Below are 18757 nucleotides of genomic sequence, written 5' to 3'. Positions count from 1 at the left end.
CATAAAACAAAAATTCATTGATGAATGACATGTTTTTTTAGGTTTCAAGTAGTAACTTTGTTAAATGACTAATAAATACATAAATTTTATTATCAAAACTTGTAGAAAATTTAGTTCTGAGAAAATTAATCTAATAAAGTCAATGTAAAAACCCAACTTTTACTTTTAAAAAGAAACTTAACAAATTTAATTTTTTTGTGAATCAAGTTATCTAATGTTTTTGTGTTTGATGTACTGTAAACTTTACCTTCTTTCCAATTGAATCTAAAAAAGTGAAATTTTGTTTTGAATTCTTTGTTTTGAAAATTGCTGTGTCAATATGCTGATATGATTGTTTGTGAATTTTGCAGTGGAAGAATACCAGTGTAACTATCCTGGATGAGTAGTTGCAAACTGTAAAGTATTTTGTAGAATTTTTAATAATGTTTGTGACAATGGTACACTTCCCAGTGCTCATATTTCATCTGAATGTCAGTTGTTCAGTGAAACATTGAAAGGGTGATAAAAGCAAAACATTCTTCAGTTGGTATAGCTTAGTCCTACAATGAGCATTCTACATGACCTAACATTCCAGAAAGTCCAGTATGGAGAACATTACATGCTCATGAACTGCGACATTAAAATGTTTAGAAAGTTCAACACTTTCTGCTTGGTGACCATGCCAGATAACTGCAGTTCTATCAATGGATTAACAATACTACTTAATTATAGCTACTTTTACCTGTAATTAGTAGCTTAGAAGCTACTTTTACCTATAATGACATAGACAACTTAAAAGTCGCATTAGTGGCGTGAAGTAAACCTACAGACTATAGTTGAATAAAATTTCCAGCAACGATTTTCTCTGGAATTTTTAAATAAGGAATTTCTTATAGTCTTGAAAATTTCTCATTGGTGAAATAAATTAAAATGTACTATGAACTTGATGGAGCACCAACACATTTCATGAATGAAGTAAACTTTTCTTAGAAGAAAAATATACTGGTAAATCGATCATTTTGATCAATTAAATTGATTACAGGACTTTTCTCCTGGGCAATACTGTTTATGGAGATGAATGAAATGCGAGATATACAAGCAGAAAGTAAACACACATGATGAACTGTTCACTCACATTCTCAATGGTGCTACCCTCATCAAGGAATGCAAAGATATTAGGTTTGTGACATAAAGTGTAAGGAACGATTTGCAAATTACATCACTGTCAGGATGGAATTTTCGAACATTTATTGTAAAATGATACAGTAAAACCACAGTGGTTATTGTTTTTTTAAAAAGTAAATTAAAAGTATTTAATCTTTCCAAGGTCTAAATATCTAAAGTTTTGATAATAAAATTTATTTATTTGTCATTTAACAGTTATTGTGCTTCAAAACTAAAAAAAAGAATGTTTTTCAACATCAAATTTTCCAGTTTTATATCGAATATCATGAAAACTATGGGAGATACAGTTGGAACTTGTTTTTTATTTAATTTTTAGATCAGAAAACATAAGATAACATTAAGTTTTCACGTTAAATATAATGTCTAAAAATCTAAGTATGACCTTCACCAGGGGAACTGAAATCTGGGTGAAATTTTTCTCCAGGTGTAACTCAATAACAAAACTTTTCCAGATATATATATGTATGAACTTTTTTCCTTATTTCAAGCTCTATAATCCATTCCCAAATCATTTCCCTTTCCTCCTGAATAACTCTGTACAGTTGCTTATATTTTTGAGTTTGTTAAGATTTGTCAATTTAACAGTATAAATAAATATTAAGGTAAAACAATAATGCTCTCATCATCAGTTTGAAGCTGTATATCTAAGTATAGGAAATTAATTAATTCACAGGTGAATAATTGGTTGATTTATATGACTGTGTAAGTCTTCAGATGTAAAGTACAACTTCCTTAATTTGGTAGCCATTGGCATCATTGCCCTTTATTCATGTAATTAGCATACCTGTACACTCATGGATTGCCAAGCCAGGATGTACTGTTCATTACCACCCAACAATATGATTGTGGCTTTGAGCAGTATTGAAGGAGCAGTCAATATAAAAAACAAACAGAGTTCTGGTTGGGCTGGTTTTCTGTGCCAATTTTCTATGCCAGTCTGACCTGCTTTATTTATAGAAGAAAGAAGTAGTAGATTATGTTTGTGTTGCCTGCCTTCAATTTTTTTTGTTTGTTATGAAAGTGAACTGAGGTGTAAGAGTCACTGGAGTTGTTTTTTGAGAGTAGTGATATATAAACTAAACAACTAGTCCCTGTGGTAAATACAGTGAAAGTTGTCACTTCTAGGGCAAATATCATTTGAATTTTAATAGATACGGCTTGTAGATGTACAATTGTATATTTGGCATAGTGAAAAGGGATATAGTAAACCACTTCACTCCTCTCTTTCCCTAGTAAATTTCTATTGAATACCATCCATCTATCTATTTGGTTTGTCATACCATGAGAATGACTAGCTGTTATAGACACTTGCTTTATAAGTCTTTTTGAAAAAATTTGGTTATAGCTTGTAACAGACCACCAGTAAGAATGGATTAATTGATGTTTATATTAGATGCCAAATGTCATGCTAATACATCAGCCATTCATTTTGTTGTACATCTGTTGTATTAGGTGCCATTAATTAAGAGTGTAATCATCTTTTTTTGAATTAAGTTTATACCCATCTTGTATTTTAGTTGAGCTCATCATAACAGTCTGATAATATAAATCAAATAGTAAAGTAGGAATTATGTATGGTTATAATTTCATTCAGTTGTACCAGAAATTAATCATTTATTTCAGTATTCAAACTTATTGAAATGGCAAATTCCATTATAGGATTGCAGTCATAGAAATATAAATTCAGAGTTGGTTATTGCCAAAACTGTTTTCATGATATTTATTATTTATTTAGCGTGTGGCAGCAAGACACAAACACAAATTACAGTCAATAATTACAAACAAACATGTAACAAATTAATATAAGCTATTGATTCTGAGTCGCCATCAGGAATTCTTCAGGAGTCTGAAGATAATAAATTGATAATAAATTGTCCATGAAGGAAGTCTTAGGAATACAAACCAATGAAAGCTCTAGTTTCAAAGGTAGTGAGTGTAAGGTGAATTGTAATAGTGTGTAATTGTGGTAGTGTAGAGTGATCTGTTGAAAGTTTGTTTCAAAATCTGTTACCTTTTTATATGGTATGGTATGGTTTAATTTATCTACTTACTACTTAAATAATAGTCATTATTTGTTGTAATTTAGAAAATTATTCTTTATTTTCTGTGTGTATTACTGCATGAATTTGTGTGTGCGTGCGCGCGCACGCGTGCATGCATCTGTTTTAAGAGAGATTAGGAAGCCCAGAATTACTCCTGTAGGTACCTTAGGCCCAGATTGGGCTTTTTGTATACCCAGTAGGTAAACAGAACATCTGGTTAGGTTCATATGCTGAACTGCTCTTATCAAAGCACACAAATAACAAATGAATATAGTATCTTAGATAATTGTTCATGACTGTGGTCAGTAATTGGTTGGTATGTCAGTAACGCTAGAGATTCCTACAACCAATACAGATTCCTCAAAGAAGAAAGGATTATGGAATGGCTGCAAAATGAGGTTGAGAAACTCACCTAGAGGTAATGGGTGTCTATCCTGCAATAAATTAATTAAGAAATAAAATGAATTGGGAAATGATAAATGCTACAGATATGTGGACTGTAAATGAATAAGTAAGGTAGATACATGAGTTTGGATTAGTATTGACCAGAAAAGACTAACTGCATTTATATATTGTATGGCGCATTTGAATGTTAAGTATGTGGAATGTTTCAACCTATTACATGAAAGAATTATTTGTTAATTTTGTTTTATATTTATTAATAACATGTAGGTTACATTTTTGTAACATTTATAACTCATCTTTAATATTCTATAATCCAGATATGATTAAAAGTTAAACACCAGATAATAGCTATATTAACTTTTACGGAAAATTGATTCATTTTTGTAATATTTTGCAAAATTTTTTTAACTTTCTCTTAAGTGAAAAAGAAAATTACATGTATTATAATATAAATTATAAAATTTAACTCCATCCTGAAAAGTCTCCCACGACATGCTGAAATTTAATTTTTCTGCCTCTTTCAGCTATCAACTCTTTCAAATTATTTGAAAAATAAAAGAATTTATCTAGAAATTACTTGAAATCCAAAACATTTGTAAGATGAAAATCTGATGCATAGTCCTGATATTGAATGTAAGCCATATAGGATATTATTAAAAGTGAGATTTAAATTACAGTTAAATTACATAAAACAACCCCCATCAAAATGACAGAAGGATGGGACTAACATTATCATGTCTCCTATTTGTACTACTGAAGAATTTATTAAATCTTACGCCATTTCCAACAGTAATGTGACCCAATCACACAAGATAATTTACTGTGAATAATTTTGATGGTGATTCATTTTTTTTCCATTGGTAAATTAGATGTTAAAACTTGAATGGTAAGTATAGAGTAAGTGTTGTGTTAGTGATACTTGTGATTCTAAGATGTAAGTGCAAATTGTCCTGATACAAATTAATTGAAGAGGTATTGCGGCAAATAGATGAAGGAAGAAGCATTTGGAAAAATATAGTTAAAAGAAGAGACAGACTTATAGGCCACATACTAAGGCATCCTGGAATAGTCGCTTTAATATTGGAGGGACAGGTAGAAGGAAAAAATTGTGTAGGCAGGCCACGTTTGGAATATGTAAAACAAATTGTTAGGGATGTAGGATGTAGAGGGTATACTGAAATGAAATGACTAGCACTAGATAGGGAATCTTGGAGAGCTGCATCAAACCAGTCAAATGACTGAAGACAAAAAAAAAACAAATTAATTTTACCTTTTATTAGAGAGTGTATTTTTTAGTTGTTTAGGACTTTTTGTTGTAAGAAATCTCTTGTCTTAAGAAAGTTTTATTAAATTTTAAAATTTATTCACCTATTTTGGTTTTGCCTATATTATCTGCATTTTTTAAATGTATAAAATAAAGAATTTAAACCATTTTAACCAAGAATTTTAACCATTTTCTTTCAAAAACTGTCAGCGTGGTTTTGGAAAATTTTGTCTGCTGACAATTACTTTCCAGTATTTAGAAAATGATTTAACATTGGTTAAAGCTCCTTAAACTCAGATCATTTTTCTTGTTAGTATGTATGAATTATCCCCTATCAATTTAAATATCTCAAAGGAAGGAGGAGGTCAGTGACTTAGTAAAACTTTAAAAGATCCTATATTCAATTATTCTTGAAATAATATTTTATTTCTTCATGTAACTGTAAGTTATTGCCTCAAACTGTTGTCATTGTCCAACATAGTTACTATTAGATATTAGCTTTTTTTTTAACTATTTTATGAATAAATAAATAATCAAACTTGGATTCACTGTTACTTTATCCTTTGTTATACCTTTGAGTATGTGTATTCTATTGATTTGAACAGAATATAGGGTGTACCTGATATTATTTAAAAAGTTTCACAGCCTTTATTTCATATTGAAAACCATCTTTGTTTGAATTATTACCGGAAGGTAATTGAGCAAAAAAAATTCATTAGGTCAGTCATGAAGAAAACGTATTTCCTGTTTTTCTTTCATTATAAACTTCTGTCACCTTTATTTTGAAACATTTTGTCTGTACACTTTTATGTTTGGATATCAATGGTACTTTACTATTGGCAGTTTCACTAATAATGTGTGTGGTCTCTCACAGCTTCTCCTGTAGATAAGTCAGTATCAATTTTTAGAACTCTTTATGAATATAATATTCCCAAGAGTTAATTGTTATTTTTAAAATTTCTGAAATGGATGATTTATTTAAGATTTATTTTTAGAGCATCAAAAATCATTAAATTGACCTTTCAGTGTGTAAATGATGGGCATAATCTCTGGAAATAACTGCACAGCTGTTAAGAATTCTTAGATAAGATACCATATGAACAACTCTTGGTCCATGTGAACCCTTTCAATGATCTGTTTCTGGGTGCTTTAAAATAAATACTGTTAGTCAAAATAGATTTAAAATGAAGTCTTCCTTGCCAAACCAGCATAATTGTGGCTAAACCTTTACCATAGTTATTAACTTGAATTGTGTCATATTGTATTCTTGTATGGGGTGACTCAGAAGTGCACTTTGTTTTCTATTAAAAACAGTTTTCAAGCATATATAGCCGAGCTGTTCTAGCAAGGTGCTTTTTTCTCCACTTACAACCGTACATCTACTCCCCTCCACAAGTCCTTTGCTATAATTGCTTGGCTGTTGGCTATATTTCTTTTCCAAAAAAACAGTAAAATATGGTTGGTTTGTGGTAGATTTTTAAATACATAGAAATCCATTATAATAAATAAGTCAAAGGAATCTTTACTTGTCTAACTTTATGGAGATTGTAACCTCTTCCATTTAATTTAGATGTGCCTGTGAACAATGGTTGGCAGTTTGACAGAATATTTTAATAAGCTGTTTGCTTATCAGTGTAATTTCAGGGCTTACTCTGAGTGAGAAAGCCCTGAGTAATATTATTTCTGGTTATTCATTTATCAAAATAAAAGTTATAATTCAAGAAAATATTTTCAATCCCTAATTGAAGGAAATCAAGGTAGTTGTCATTAATATACTGATTCAGCAGTATGGTTCTAAGAAAAGTTTTTAAAACAGGTACACATAATAAAAATTATTGTTGATTAGTTTATAATAAATTTTAATAATGATAATAGGCTGAACATAGACCGAACAATACATTTATTTTAGCATTAAAGTTTTGTGGCTGTAGATTGATTTCCGTAATAGTTTATATTCCTCGGGTTTTGATTTGTTGTATCAAGTAATGACTACAATGCCAATTACATTACTGTAGTTCTATTTATTAATGACATACTTGCATAGATCTGCTTTATTTCATTACAAAATAAGTTCATAAAATTAACTATTCATATTCATGTATATGAATAATTATATTCAAATATGTAATATTCTAACTTTAGTTAAAATTGTATACTAATTCATTTTGCATTATGTTGTATTTATGTGTATATTAAATAAATTTGTGATTGTATTCGTATATATTAAGTTTAAACGTTAATACTGGAATAATGATAACTTATTGTATACTTGTATATTTTTGCATGTGTATGTGAAATGAGCCAGAACCCATTTTGTTTATTTTCTTTAATTTTTACTTTAGCAATTAGGATATTAAACTACAAAAGAATAAAATTAGTTATCCAGTTACTTTCTGGTTGCAGTACATTTAGGATGAGCACGTAGTACATATTTCTCCCTTCAAAATTTATTCTAGCTTGAATGTTCTGATAGTTAAGATGCTTGGTGTTTGAAATTTTGCAGCCCCATGCAGCACTAACATGAAAATGTTGAAAGTAAATAATTTCGTTTTTCAGTAATTGTAAAAAAATTTATTACAATTACAAAATTAATTACTCATTGGGAAAGTATTGAAATAATAAAAATAATTTATGAAAATTGAAATACTGACGTATCAAATAATTTTTAATTTTGTTAATACATTTTTATTAGAAACTTAGATACCTTTGTAAAACAAAAAAAAAATTGCTAAAATTCAAAATAATATGTTAACAATGCCACTGTTTTATACAGGTACAGTTATTTTTATAAGAAAGTGTATGCAGATAATTTAACCACACACACTCTCTCACTCTCTCTTTCTCTCTCTCTCTCTCTCTCTCTCTCATACACACACACACACACCCACACACATGTATTTTTTTTTTTTGCTGGAGTTACAGTTCTGGGACCTGTTTTATCTTATTTCCCAGCTCAAATTACACAAGAAACCACCTAATTTACTGCTTCATTTGGGTCCCAAAAATTATAGTAGGGCTTGATTTTATTAGAAGAGCTGAAATCCGGATGAAATCTTTCGCTAGCCGTAACTCGAAAACAAAGCAGTCTCAGAACTACGCTTATATGAACTTTTTTCATTATTTACACCAGTAGAATATGTCATGAAAGTTTCTTCATGGGACATCTTGCATATATATGCAATTAGCATAAAAGACTGGTATATACACACATGTGTGTATGTGCGCTCGCACGCGCGTGTTTATATGTGTGCATTTATTTTCCTGTCTAGGTAGCGCTGTAGCAGACCTATAGCTTTAAAAGGGAAAGCATTGTAATCATTCCAATTTAGGTATATGTGGTTTTCACTGGACCTTGACATTTTGACACCTAAGGAACCCAAAAAACAAAAAAACTCTATGGAACTTTTTCTAATGTTAATGTTCATGTGTGTGTGTGTGTGTGTGTGTGTGTGTGTGTGTGTGTGTGTTTTCAGTGTTGGCCTCTGAATCATCTTACATTTCCAGAACTACTGGACTGATTTTGACCAAACTTGGTCATATTACTTCTATATACGAGGCATTCATGTCATTAAATTTTCAACTTGAAAGGTCAAGGGGGTGAGGCTATAGAGCAAGGCTACCCTCAGTATCTCTTCGCCTAATTAAGGTCATATTTTTCTTACACATCTGTTAGCAATTAAAAAAATAACAGTATTTGCCAAAAAAAATTTTGAAAAATCACCACTCCGAAAAATACTATTACAGTTGACTGCTATGTTGTGACGTCACAGGTGAGTGGTAGAATTGAATAAATGAATAATATTTAAAGAGTTAAAAAGTGGCTGGGTCTCGAACTCGATCGTCAGGTTGATTCGGTACCTGGTGCGTTAAGCATTGCGGCTACACCAGTCTGCCAACCTTACAGGTGAAATTTGTTCCGTGTAATTTGTGAAATTACATGCTTAGTTAATGTCGATCATCACCATACCCACGCAAGTTAATTATGGTATTCATGTGCGCTTTAGTTAGAATTGTTGAATTAAATAAACAAAAAAATATTATATTTAAATAAAATGATAAATATTTTTAATTAATTTGTGTGTGTAAGCCGCGCATCAGAAACAAACCTGTAGTTGTAGGACTTTGCCGGAACGTGGCTTTATTCGCATGACGGAAAAGTCCTACAACTGTTTTGTCTCCTACCATTAAGCTTTATGACCATAACATATTTTTATATAGGATTTGGCAAGAACCAATTGGTGGTTAGCTATACATAAAAAGTCACACTTAAAAAAACGATGCAAATATTATTTTAAATCTATTATTTGAAGTATTAAAATAATGCACCATTACTGGAATAATCTCTGGTATTCATTTTTTTTTTTTATTATTATTTGACATACAGAAAAGTCTGTTTTTTAAATAAACACAAAGTAAATGTTGAAATTTAGAACAATTACAGCCTGAAAATATTTAAAATCTTACTGAAATAGTATTGTATTCATTAAAGTAAACTTTTGATTAGATATGTATTCTTTGTAATATTTGATAAATTACTAAAGTGAAGTAATATGTATGTAGTAAACTAAAACTGTAAGTAAAAACCTTTTCTCAGCAGTTAATTTTTTTTAATGACCAAACAACCCTTTATGAATACGCCTCATATAAAAATATTTTAACATTTATTTCTTTTTCCTTTAATTTGAGGAAATTATCTTTGTATAGCAACAATAAGAATGTCAGTTAAACCAGCTAGCAAGTATGAACATGATACATGATACATTGATGGGTTCTTTACATGCCATAGCGCACATGCAACGACTTGACTGTTTCATGCATGGACTACATTGTACATATATGAAGAAGTTTCTTAATGGCTACTAAAAAAGGATTATTGCTGTACTTTTCTGTAGCAGTTAAGCAAATTGGTTGTGGTTATCTACAGACAGACATATACAGTTGTTTGCAGGCAATACTCAAAAAGCAGTTGCAGCATTTTCTTAATGAGCCTAAGAATAAAAAAGTGTGGAAAAGCTCATTCAGTTGTTGAAGAGCTGTTTACCTGTTGCTAAAGTTATGGTATTTATATGTTGTTGAGCTGTCAAGCTAAATATCTAGATACTGTGGACCACAGAATTGAAAGCTGTCATTAAATGAAAAGAGAACTTAATAGCTACAGCCGAAAATAGTACTTTTTTCACCATACAATTCAGTGGGAGTGTAGGTATAAAAACTATATTAACTTATAGTTTACATATGGTATGTTTCTCAAAGTAAAATGAACTGAACAAAGAAAATGTACTGGAGTGGTTGTAGTGCGTTGACTTCAATTTTGCTTGTTTACAAGCTATGACAGGAAAATATGGAGGTGTTGCCACAAAAGTAAAATTAGTTACAGAAAATTGTACCTCACTCAGTAGTGTCCACAGAAAAGTGCTGTAGCTGTAAAATGGGTACATGAACTATTCACTCATGTTCTCAAGGAGGACGTCAAGGTGATCAGTTTAATTAAATATTGGGCTTAACTCTTTATTTTCAAAACTGTTCTGAAATGGGGATTGACCACATTCAGTCACTGCTACACACAGGTGAGATGACTTGCTAAAGGAAACATGGTAAGCAAGTTATCTTTAGCTTTATTTAAAGGTTCCTAGTGAATACCAATTTTGAACTGCACGATTGACAAACAAGCTGAAGATGACAACACTAGCCTATTTATCAACTATTTTCAATTGTCTTAATGAAAAATTAAAGTTTGGTTGGCAAAACAACAAAAATTTTCAGTAGATGTTAAAATAAAAGCATTTGTCAAAAAATGTCAAATGAAGAATAGTTTCGAATGGAAATCCTGCAGTCTTTTCCCAATTTGGAGAATTTTGTGACTAGACAAAATTGAAAAATAAATGAGTTATTCTGTTATAAATAATATAAAATGCCATTGCCTACTGCTTTCTAAAGAATATTTTAAAGAAGACTATTTTGAACTTCTACGTATATGAAACCCTTTCTGGAACCCTAACTAACAATGTAATGTAAAATTGAAGTAAGATTTCTTTGTAAAGTAAATAAATGTTTTTCTAAAAAACAATTAACAATTTTTAATAAGTAACAAAATTATTATAAATGATTTTTCTTTTATAAAATAAATACTTTCAAAAGAGATAGGAACTTTTTATTGCTTTACCATTCTGATATATAGTTTACAGCTATCCTAATGACATTTTAGAGATTAAATATTATACCACTGATATGTAATTCACATGAGTGGTATGTAAAAAACATGTTTGGAAACTCCTGTATTAGAACGTATATATACATATATATTTTTATTTTAATTTTGAATATGTTAAAAAGAGTGCATATTTATTTTATGTTTTTTGGCTTACTTAAGCCATTATTGATTTTTTTTTTTTAAGATAATTTTTTGTACTAAATGTTTTCTTTCTTTAGTCTTTTATTAGTCATTTTTTCCCTAGTTGTGGGTTGATTTTTCATTATGTTCCCACCTGTAATGACAGGTGCTTAAGAATTATTGTTTGTTGCATATTAATTATTTTAAGGCTTATTAAATTCCATTTTTAGTTATTGTTAACTTATATTAGGAAAAAAGTAATGATTTAATGAATTGCTTCTGTGTTTTATTAATTGTAATTCATCTTTATTGCTGTGTTACATTTCTACTAAAAATCTAATATTTTAAATGTATTTTCTGGCTTCATTTTAGGGTTTTTGGTTTATACATCAGTTTTTTACTTATTTCATTTTTTTTTATGTCCACAGCAAGGGTGTTACATTCCAACAACACCTGGAATGGATCCACAGCAACAGTTTTGTCTTAAGTGGAATAGCTTTGGCAGTAATTTAGTAACAGCTTTTGATAATCTATTTAAGTCGGAGAGTCTCACTGATGTCACATTATTTTGTGAGGGTATGTTTAAAAACAAATTGTTACAATTTAATTTATTATTAGAGTTATGGATGCTACTGGAAATTAATTTTCAAGGTTACAATGTGGATCTGTTAATGTAAAAATAATTTTCATTATATTTTTATGTTTTTAATTTATGCAATTTACATAAATTAATATTTATTCAAAATAATTTGTATTATTACAAAAAAAATTATGTATCAATGTTACCTATATTTTACCTGTTTTTATGGTAGCCCAATTTCCATTTTCCATGTGTTCGTTAAAGATTTTATATATATATATTTTGTAAATAGGTATTATGAGGGTCATTCAATAAGTCTTTAGAAAATCCAAGAGATGGCGCTCAGTATTGAAAATGGTTTGCTTTTACTAAGTGTCATTTGTCAATAGAGTGCAGTTTCAGTTGTATCCATCACGTGCTTTTGTTGTCATAGTCGACTGAAGCAACAAGCTATTGTTTATTTAGAAAAATGGAAGGAAGTGAGTTTCGAGTGGTGATTAAACACTTATATTTAAAAGGCTTAACATTGAAAGAGATAAAAGCTGAGTTGGATGAAGTTCAAGACACATCTGCTCCTGCATTTGCAACTGTTTACAATTGGGTAAATGAGTTTAAACATGGCCATACATCCTCAAAAGATGAACATTGTTTGGGACATCCAGTGGTAGTGACCACCACTGAAATGATTGACAAAATTCACGATATGGTTTTGAGTGATTGACAAATCAAAGAAATGCGTAGTAATTGAGGCTACAAGCATGTCGCAAGGTACAGTATTTTCAATTTTGCATGAAAAATTGGGTGTGAAAAAAATTTGGGCAAGATGAGAGCGTTTGCTCTCAGTGGAGAATAAATATGATTGTGTGGTTGACTCTTAGACTGATTTGGCGCTTTTCCGTCGCAATTCTGACGAGTTTTTGCATTGGTACATAACTGTGGATGAAACATGGATACACTGCTACATCCCACAGACAAAGGAACAGTCAAAACAGTGGTTTTTTAAAGGCGAACGGGCTTCGAAGAAGAGATGACAGTGAAATTGGCCAGCAAGATGATGGCCACGGTTTTTTGGGGTGCATGCGGTATCATCTACAGTGATTACTTCGGAAAAGGACAAACAATAACTGAAGAGAAGTATGTGTTGTTATTGCATCGGTTGAGCAAAAAAATCAAGAAAAAACATCCTCATTTGAAAAAGAAAAAGATTCTCTTCCATCAAAACAATGCGTGGGTGCACACCTGTGCAGTTTCAATGGCCAAAATTATGGAATTAAAGTTCAAATTATTACAACATCCACCATATTCACTGGATTTGGCCTCCAGTGATTTTTTTTTATTTCCAAACTTGAAAAAATGACTCGGCGGGCAACTGTTGTTCACATTGAACGAGGAAGTCATTGCCCAAACAAATGCTTATTTTGAGGCATATGCATTTTTCTAAGCGTTTCTCCAACTTTTTTCAAGAAGTAGGATTTGGGAAGATTCTACTTCCGCCCCAAACAAAAAAATGGATAAACGCTTAAAAAGAAAAATGTATAGAGTTTAAAGGAGATTGATTACATTGAAAAATAAAAATAAAAATTACACAAAATAATTTGTTTTTCTATCTTTCTAAGGATTTATTGAACGACCCTCGTAAGAAGATTTAAAGAAATTAAGGTAAAATATTATTTTACCCTATTACATAGGGCTCATTACATTCATATAAAGATATGATTATAAAAAAAAAACATGTTTAACTCAAATACTTGGTAAAGTTATCTGAGGGTGGTTGTATTTGCTTTTGAGTACAGCTCTGAAGTACAGGATTCTATTGACAATGATTAACTAAACATGTTTTTTTTAGGTCATGTCACTCTGTAAACTGTTGATGCATGAATGCTCTTTCTTTGTCTGAGAATTAGTTGGCAGTTTCTTCTCCACCTTTCCATACTCTCAATTGGTCTTTTCATTTCTTCAAATGAATATACTTTTATGCTTTACTTAACCTGTCCTAAATATTATTTCAGTAGCCTAACTATTCCTCATGCCTTTCACCTTTCTCTCTTGTAATAGCCAGTTTAGACTATTAAATGTTAGGTTTTTTAAACTGACAACAAATGTATATATATTTTGAACATAAATTGAAATCTGATATCTTCTTAGCTAAGATAAGGTCACCCTGAAATGTTCTAATTTTATATACATTTTTGTTGATTGAAAACAGTGAGTGCATGGATATGAAAATATAAAACGAGACTCACTTGAGAATAACAGCTGCTATTCTCTAAAGTTAAACCATTTAGCTCACATTTATTTTTCATAAGTATGTGAAAGGAGAAACTGCTAACTTCCATAACTTAAACATGGCTGGAATTTATAAAAAAATATCAAGTAAAATTGTTTAAGGCTAAAAGCAATTTTGAACTAATGGCATATAAGGTTAATAATTGCCAGTAAATAATATTTTTGAATGTGAACAAGCATTTTATGTTAGACTGCTTCATATGGAGATCCATTATTCATTATTAGAGGTGATAAAGTTATTAATACTTGGATATTTAACATGATTAGACATTTTGTAAGAAAATGTTTTTCTTATTACATTTGCAGGAGTAACATTTAAAGCTCACAAACTTATACTAGCAGCATGCAGCAAACACTTTCAGGACCTATTCGAGGCAGCTCCTCTCTGCCCGAGTGTTCTAGTTATACTTGATGGTACATCATCAAGTAATATGTCTGCACTTCTTGAGTTTATGTACAAAGGAGAAGTTCATGTATCTCATGATAGCCTCTCCAGTTTTCTCAAGGCTGCAGAATGTTTACAAGTAAGTTGTTTTTGTATGTTAATTGTTTTGTTATGAATATGAATTTCACTGTTTTGTTGTAAAAGCCAACTTTTTTGTTAATGGTAAGTGTTCCGTTCCACATCGAGCGGTCTGATGCTACGATCTAGTGGGTGCTAGCGCTCACTGATGAGTTAAGCTCTTATGATTATTTTATATCAGAATCTCCCGCACAGTGTGGTTGTGTTTTCATTTCAGTCCAAGGGGACTCATAGTTTCTTGATAATATTCAAATTCAATTATGACTAAAGTGTCATACATTCTCAAGTTTAATGTAAATATTGTAATATTGACAAAATGTCAAGGGTGACAAGAAATTAAATATAACGATTCAAGAAGAACATAGCGTTGCTTCATTTCATCATCTACCATCTCATCAAAAATACAGTTCACACTAGCTCTAAATTCTACCAGTAAGTTATTGTTATATTTTAAAAAGTATTAAAGTAAAAGATAATTTGTCTTTTCTAATTTGTATGAAATGAAATGCTGTTAGGAAAGGTTCTCAATATAAATAAGGATTTGTAGATTAATAAATATTTGTAAATTAATGTATATTAGTTTTCCTCTAGTAGAAGTAAACAGATAATTGAGATAAATTTTACAGATGTAAGCAAATCATTCTTAAAACCTTTTTACCAATATAAAGAAAAAATGTATTTTAAAATAGTACTGTTCTATATTTCATGACATAGCAAATATAAAAAACCTGTAGAAAGTTTATTATCATATTAACAATTACATGTACGATTTGTGTGAAAAAGAGACTGGAAGGGCTTGTGTTACAACTCAGTTGAATTAATATTACCTTAGAATGTGTTAATCTCGTAGGAAAAATACATTTTATTTTTATCTAATAAAATGTTTACACCAATGTAACAAATAGTTATTTAAAAATTCATGTAAAATCCAATTTGTTAAAGATCCTGAACAGTGGCATTGAAGAATTCATACTAATGGTTGAGTACCTGCTACTGTTTGTTCAGGCAATAACGAATATGAAAAAATAACTGGGATTAGTAACTTTGGGGGGGCTAATCTAGATGTAATTGGGGGCTAATATCTCTAGGTATAGCAAGCCTACAGTTTTCTAGTCTATCCTTTTTGTTTTTCATTCATAAAATTCATAAAATGTGAATACAATCTTTATTTTTTATTTTTATTTTTTTTTTGTTTTTTTGATGTGGCAGGATTATTTACAGAGAATTTATTCCTCCTGAACAAAAGATGATTCAAGATCAATCTATTCGAAGTGGCCCAAGGGTTTTACTATAACAATTGTATATCACTTTTTCTATTTTTCTTAGCCCTTTTATGAGGCACATTAATCCTTGAGATCCAGTGAAATGTTTCCTAGAAAGATATGATGAGAAAAAAAATTATTTTCCACAATTTATTTGACATAAAACTCTTCACTGAACAGTATCTGAATTTTATTTTATCTTTGTGCACGTAAATAAAGAAAATTTGATTGTTATAGGATAGAAAATTATATTTTTAATTATGAATATAAGCCAGTATAAGTTCAACCAGGCAATTTAAATTGATGCTGCATTCTAGATCTGTATAATATGTTTAATTAAGGAAATTGTCAAATTTATAGATTTATTTCACCGTTAAATTTCATTCCATGATTTTTAATTTTCCCTGAATTGCCAATGTTTATGACTCTGTTATTCAGTAATTTTCAGACTTGTTCAAGGCTTTAGTCATTGCAATTGTCTTTCTTTACCTTTTTATTTTACTTTTTATATAATAATTATTAGCTTTGTAAAAATGAGGTTTAGATTGAAGACTTTTATTTTGAAATTGTTATAGGATTTGGGTAATTAAAATTGTTCTTAAATTCATACAAATGGAAAAATTGTTTTTAGTGAAGTGAAATATTGTTAACAATGTTATAATAAGAAAGTGTGATGAAGCTTTATAAAAGTTTTTGTTAACACTTAAAAAAAACAACCAAAAAGTAAGCTAACCTAACTACTGCTGTGTCTAAAAGCTACAATTATTTGAATGAGGAATGACATGTTTACTTGATTGTTGATATGGAAGTTAATTTTTCCATACATGGTAAAAAATGATCTAATACTCATGTTTTTGTTAAAGAATTATTTAATCGCAGAAATCACTCAAATTTCCTGATTTGCTTTATTATGCAACATATGAACTTAATTTGAAGATGTATAATGACCAGAATTCATTTGAATTCTGAATTAAATAAAATATTTTTTTTATCTATCTTGATACCAGCAAGAAATATTCCAAGAAAATTCATTGTGCTAAGGATTTATATGCCTTATATTTTTATAATACTATGAATTTTTATTGATTAATCACCAACCAACTGATGACTAATTGGCACACTTATTGGTATTAATCTTTCAATGCTAATGTTTGTAATAGCACTATCTATGCTTGATTGCCAGATTTGAAAAATTCTTTTGCAGAAGATAAAATTCTATCTACACATTTCTACAATAGCAAATATGTAAATTATTTTCATCTGAAGTTTCTTGGAATATGACTTCCCTAGCAACCTGAATATTAATCAGAATACTGAAAAGAATTTTTTTCTGTAAAACTTAGTACATTTAAGATAAGATAAGCGTTTAAGATAACTTAAAGCACATCTTAGTTAAAATGATTAGGTTTTACTGTAACATATTTACTTCTTTAAAATTAAGGATAGTTTTACTAGATATTAATGGAAAAGGGCAGTTTAATAAATTTGATTAACCTGAGAAAAGATTGCAAAAAAAGTTGTATTAATAATAATAAATTATAATTAAATAAAAAAATTCAAATTTATAGTTTTAATACTGTTAATATTTTTAGAAGAAATGGAACCATAATTTTATTAATACATTTTTTATTATGCCACAATGTGCGACTGGCTTGATACAGAAGCCATGTGATTTTACTGCCATCTCTTTGTAGTACCATTTGTGTTTGTGCAGCATTTGAAAATTTTGAATTTTATATATACTTAAAGGTTTAAAAGTAGAAAGTTTTTACTAAATTTTACAGCATTGTAAAAAAGTATATTCATTTTTTTCAGGTTAAGGGGTTATCAATAGAACATGAAAAATTAGCAGTAGCTCAGGGACATGTAACAACAGTAGACCCTCAGGTAGATTCTCCAAATAGTCGGTGCAGCAAACAGACCAAATTAAGTTGTCCAACGAGTAGTGCAGAAGTAACAGGTGGGAGAGGTAAGGATACAGGTGCGGAGGGAGGAGGAGACACTGTTCCACCATCAACAATGCATCCTCCTCCTCCTTCAACATCATCATCTTCATCGTCATATGCACCAGCCCTTTCTCCTTACATGCATTATATGGCTGCTTATGAACAAGCCGTCCCTCCATCGACTCCTTATGAAACCCATCCTAGGAAACGTCACCATAGATCTCCTAGTGATTCATCTGTTAGAGCATCAGTGTTAAGAGATGGAAGTAAACCAGAGTTTCCTCCTTCAACCCCTCCTGCACCTGCTATGAGCGATTACCCTCGACATTCTTCTCCTACCACTTCAAGGTACGAAGGAGGTGCAGACAATACTACTACTGTACCTTCAAATTCTGCTGCTACTGCTGTAACTGCTGTCACTTTTGATAGAGCTGGTGCTGTGGATTCCGATACACCCCCAGATGTTTGGCAATCTACCTCAAGTTGTCCTGAAGGTAACTGATTTACTTCATTCCTTTAAAAATTTTATGTATACAAATATAACTTTTGTATTTGGTTGCTTATATGTGTGCAAAATAAGGTAATTAACAAAATCATTTCATTGATGTACCATTATTGACAGGTAAATTACCTTATAAATTTATTTTTTTTTTTACATATAATGTACATCATTTATTAGTAATTTTCTCATTTTACAAATTGCCTACATTTTTTTTTTTGTAAATGTACTTAATTTTATTTGTTGTAATCTTCAAATTTTCAGTGGGTGATAGCTGATCTAGAGCTTAAAGTGATAGATAATTAAGTAGTAAGTGTTAAATGTTAGTATGTTACTCAAACTTGCAAGTTATTGCTTTGTGTAGTCAGCAATTTAATGTAGATTTTCTAAATAGGATATGTATTGAATAACATGATTGTTTTATTATTTTTAGTTTTTATAATTGTTATACATAA

General features: G+C 30.1%; 1 protein-coding gene across 2 annotated transcripts in view; it reads left to right on the top strand.

Annotated features, from left to right (window-relative positions):
• Positions 1-18757, top strand: part of LOC142319148 (uncharacterized) — a 42151-nt gene that overhangs the window by 13457 nt on the left and 9937 nt on the right. For both annotated transcript variants that reach the window (XM_075356112.1, XM_075356114.1), the window contains exons 2-4: positions 11635-11782; positions 14379-14596; positions 17673-18297. In XM_075356112.1, the coding sequence (XP_075212227.1) occupies positions 11665-11782; positions 14379-14596; positions 17673-18297 (961 nt within the window). In that variant the 5' untranslated portion in view covers positions 11635-11664. The remainder of the gene's footprint in view (positions 1-11634; positions 11783-14378; positions 14597-17672; positions 18298-18757) is intronic.

Source organism: Lycorma delicatula, chromosome 2 (genome assembly GCF_047948215.1).
Source record: "Lycorma delicatula isolate Av1 chromosome 2, ASM4794821v1, whole genome shotgun sequence".
Lineage (NCBI taxonomy): Eukaryota > Metazoa > Arthropoda > Insecta > Hemiptera > Fulgoridae > Lycorma > Lycorma delicatula.
The sequence above is the reverse complement of the archived record's forward strand: the minus strand, read 5'-3'. Positions and strand labels throughout refer to the sequence as shown.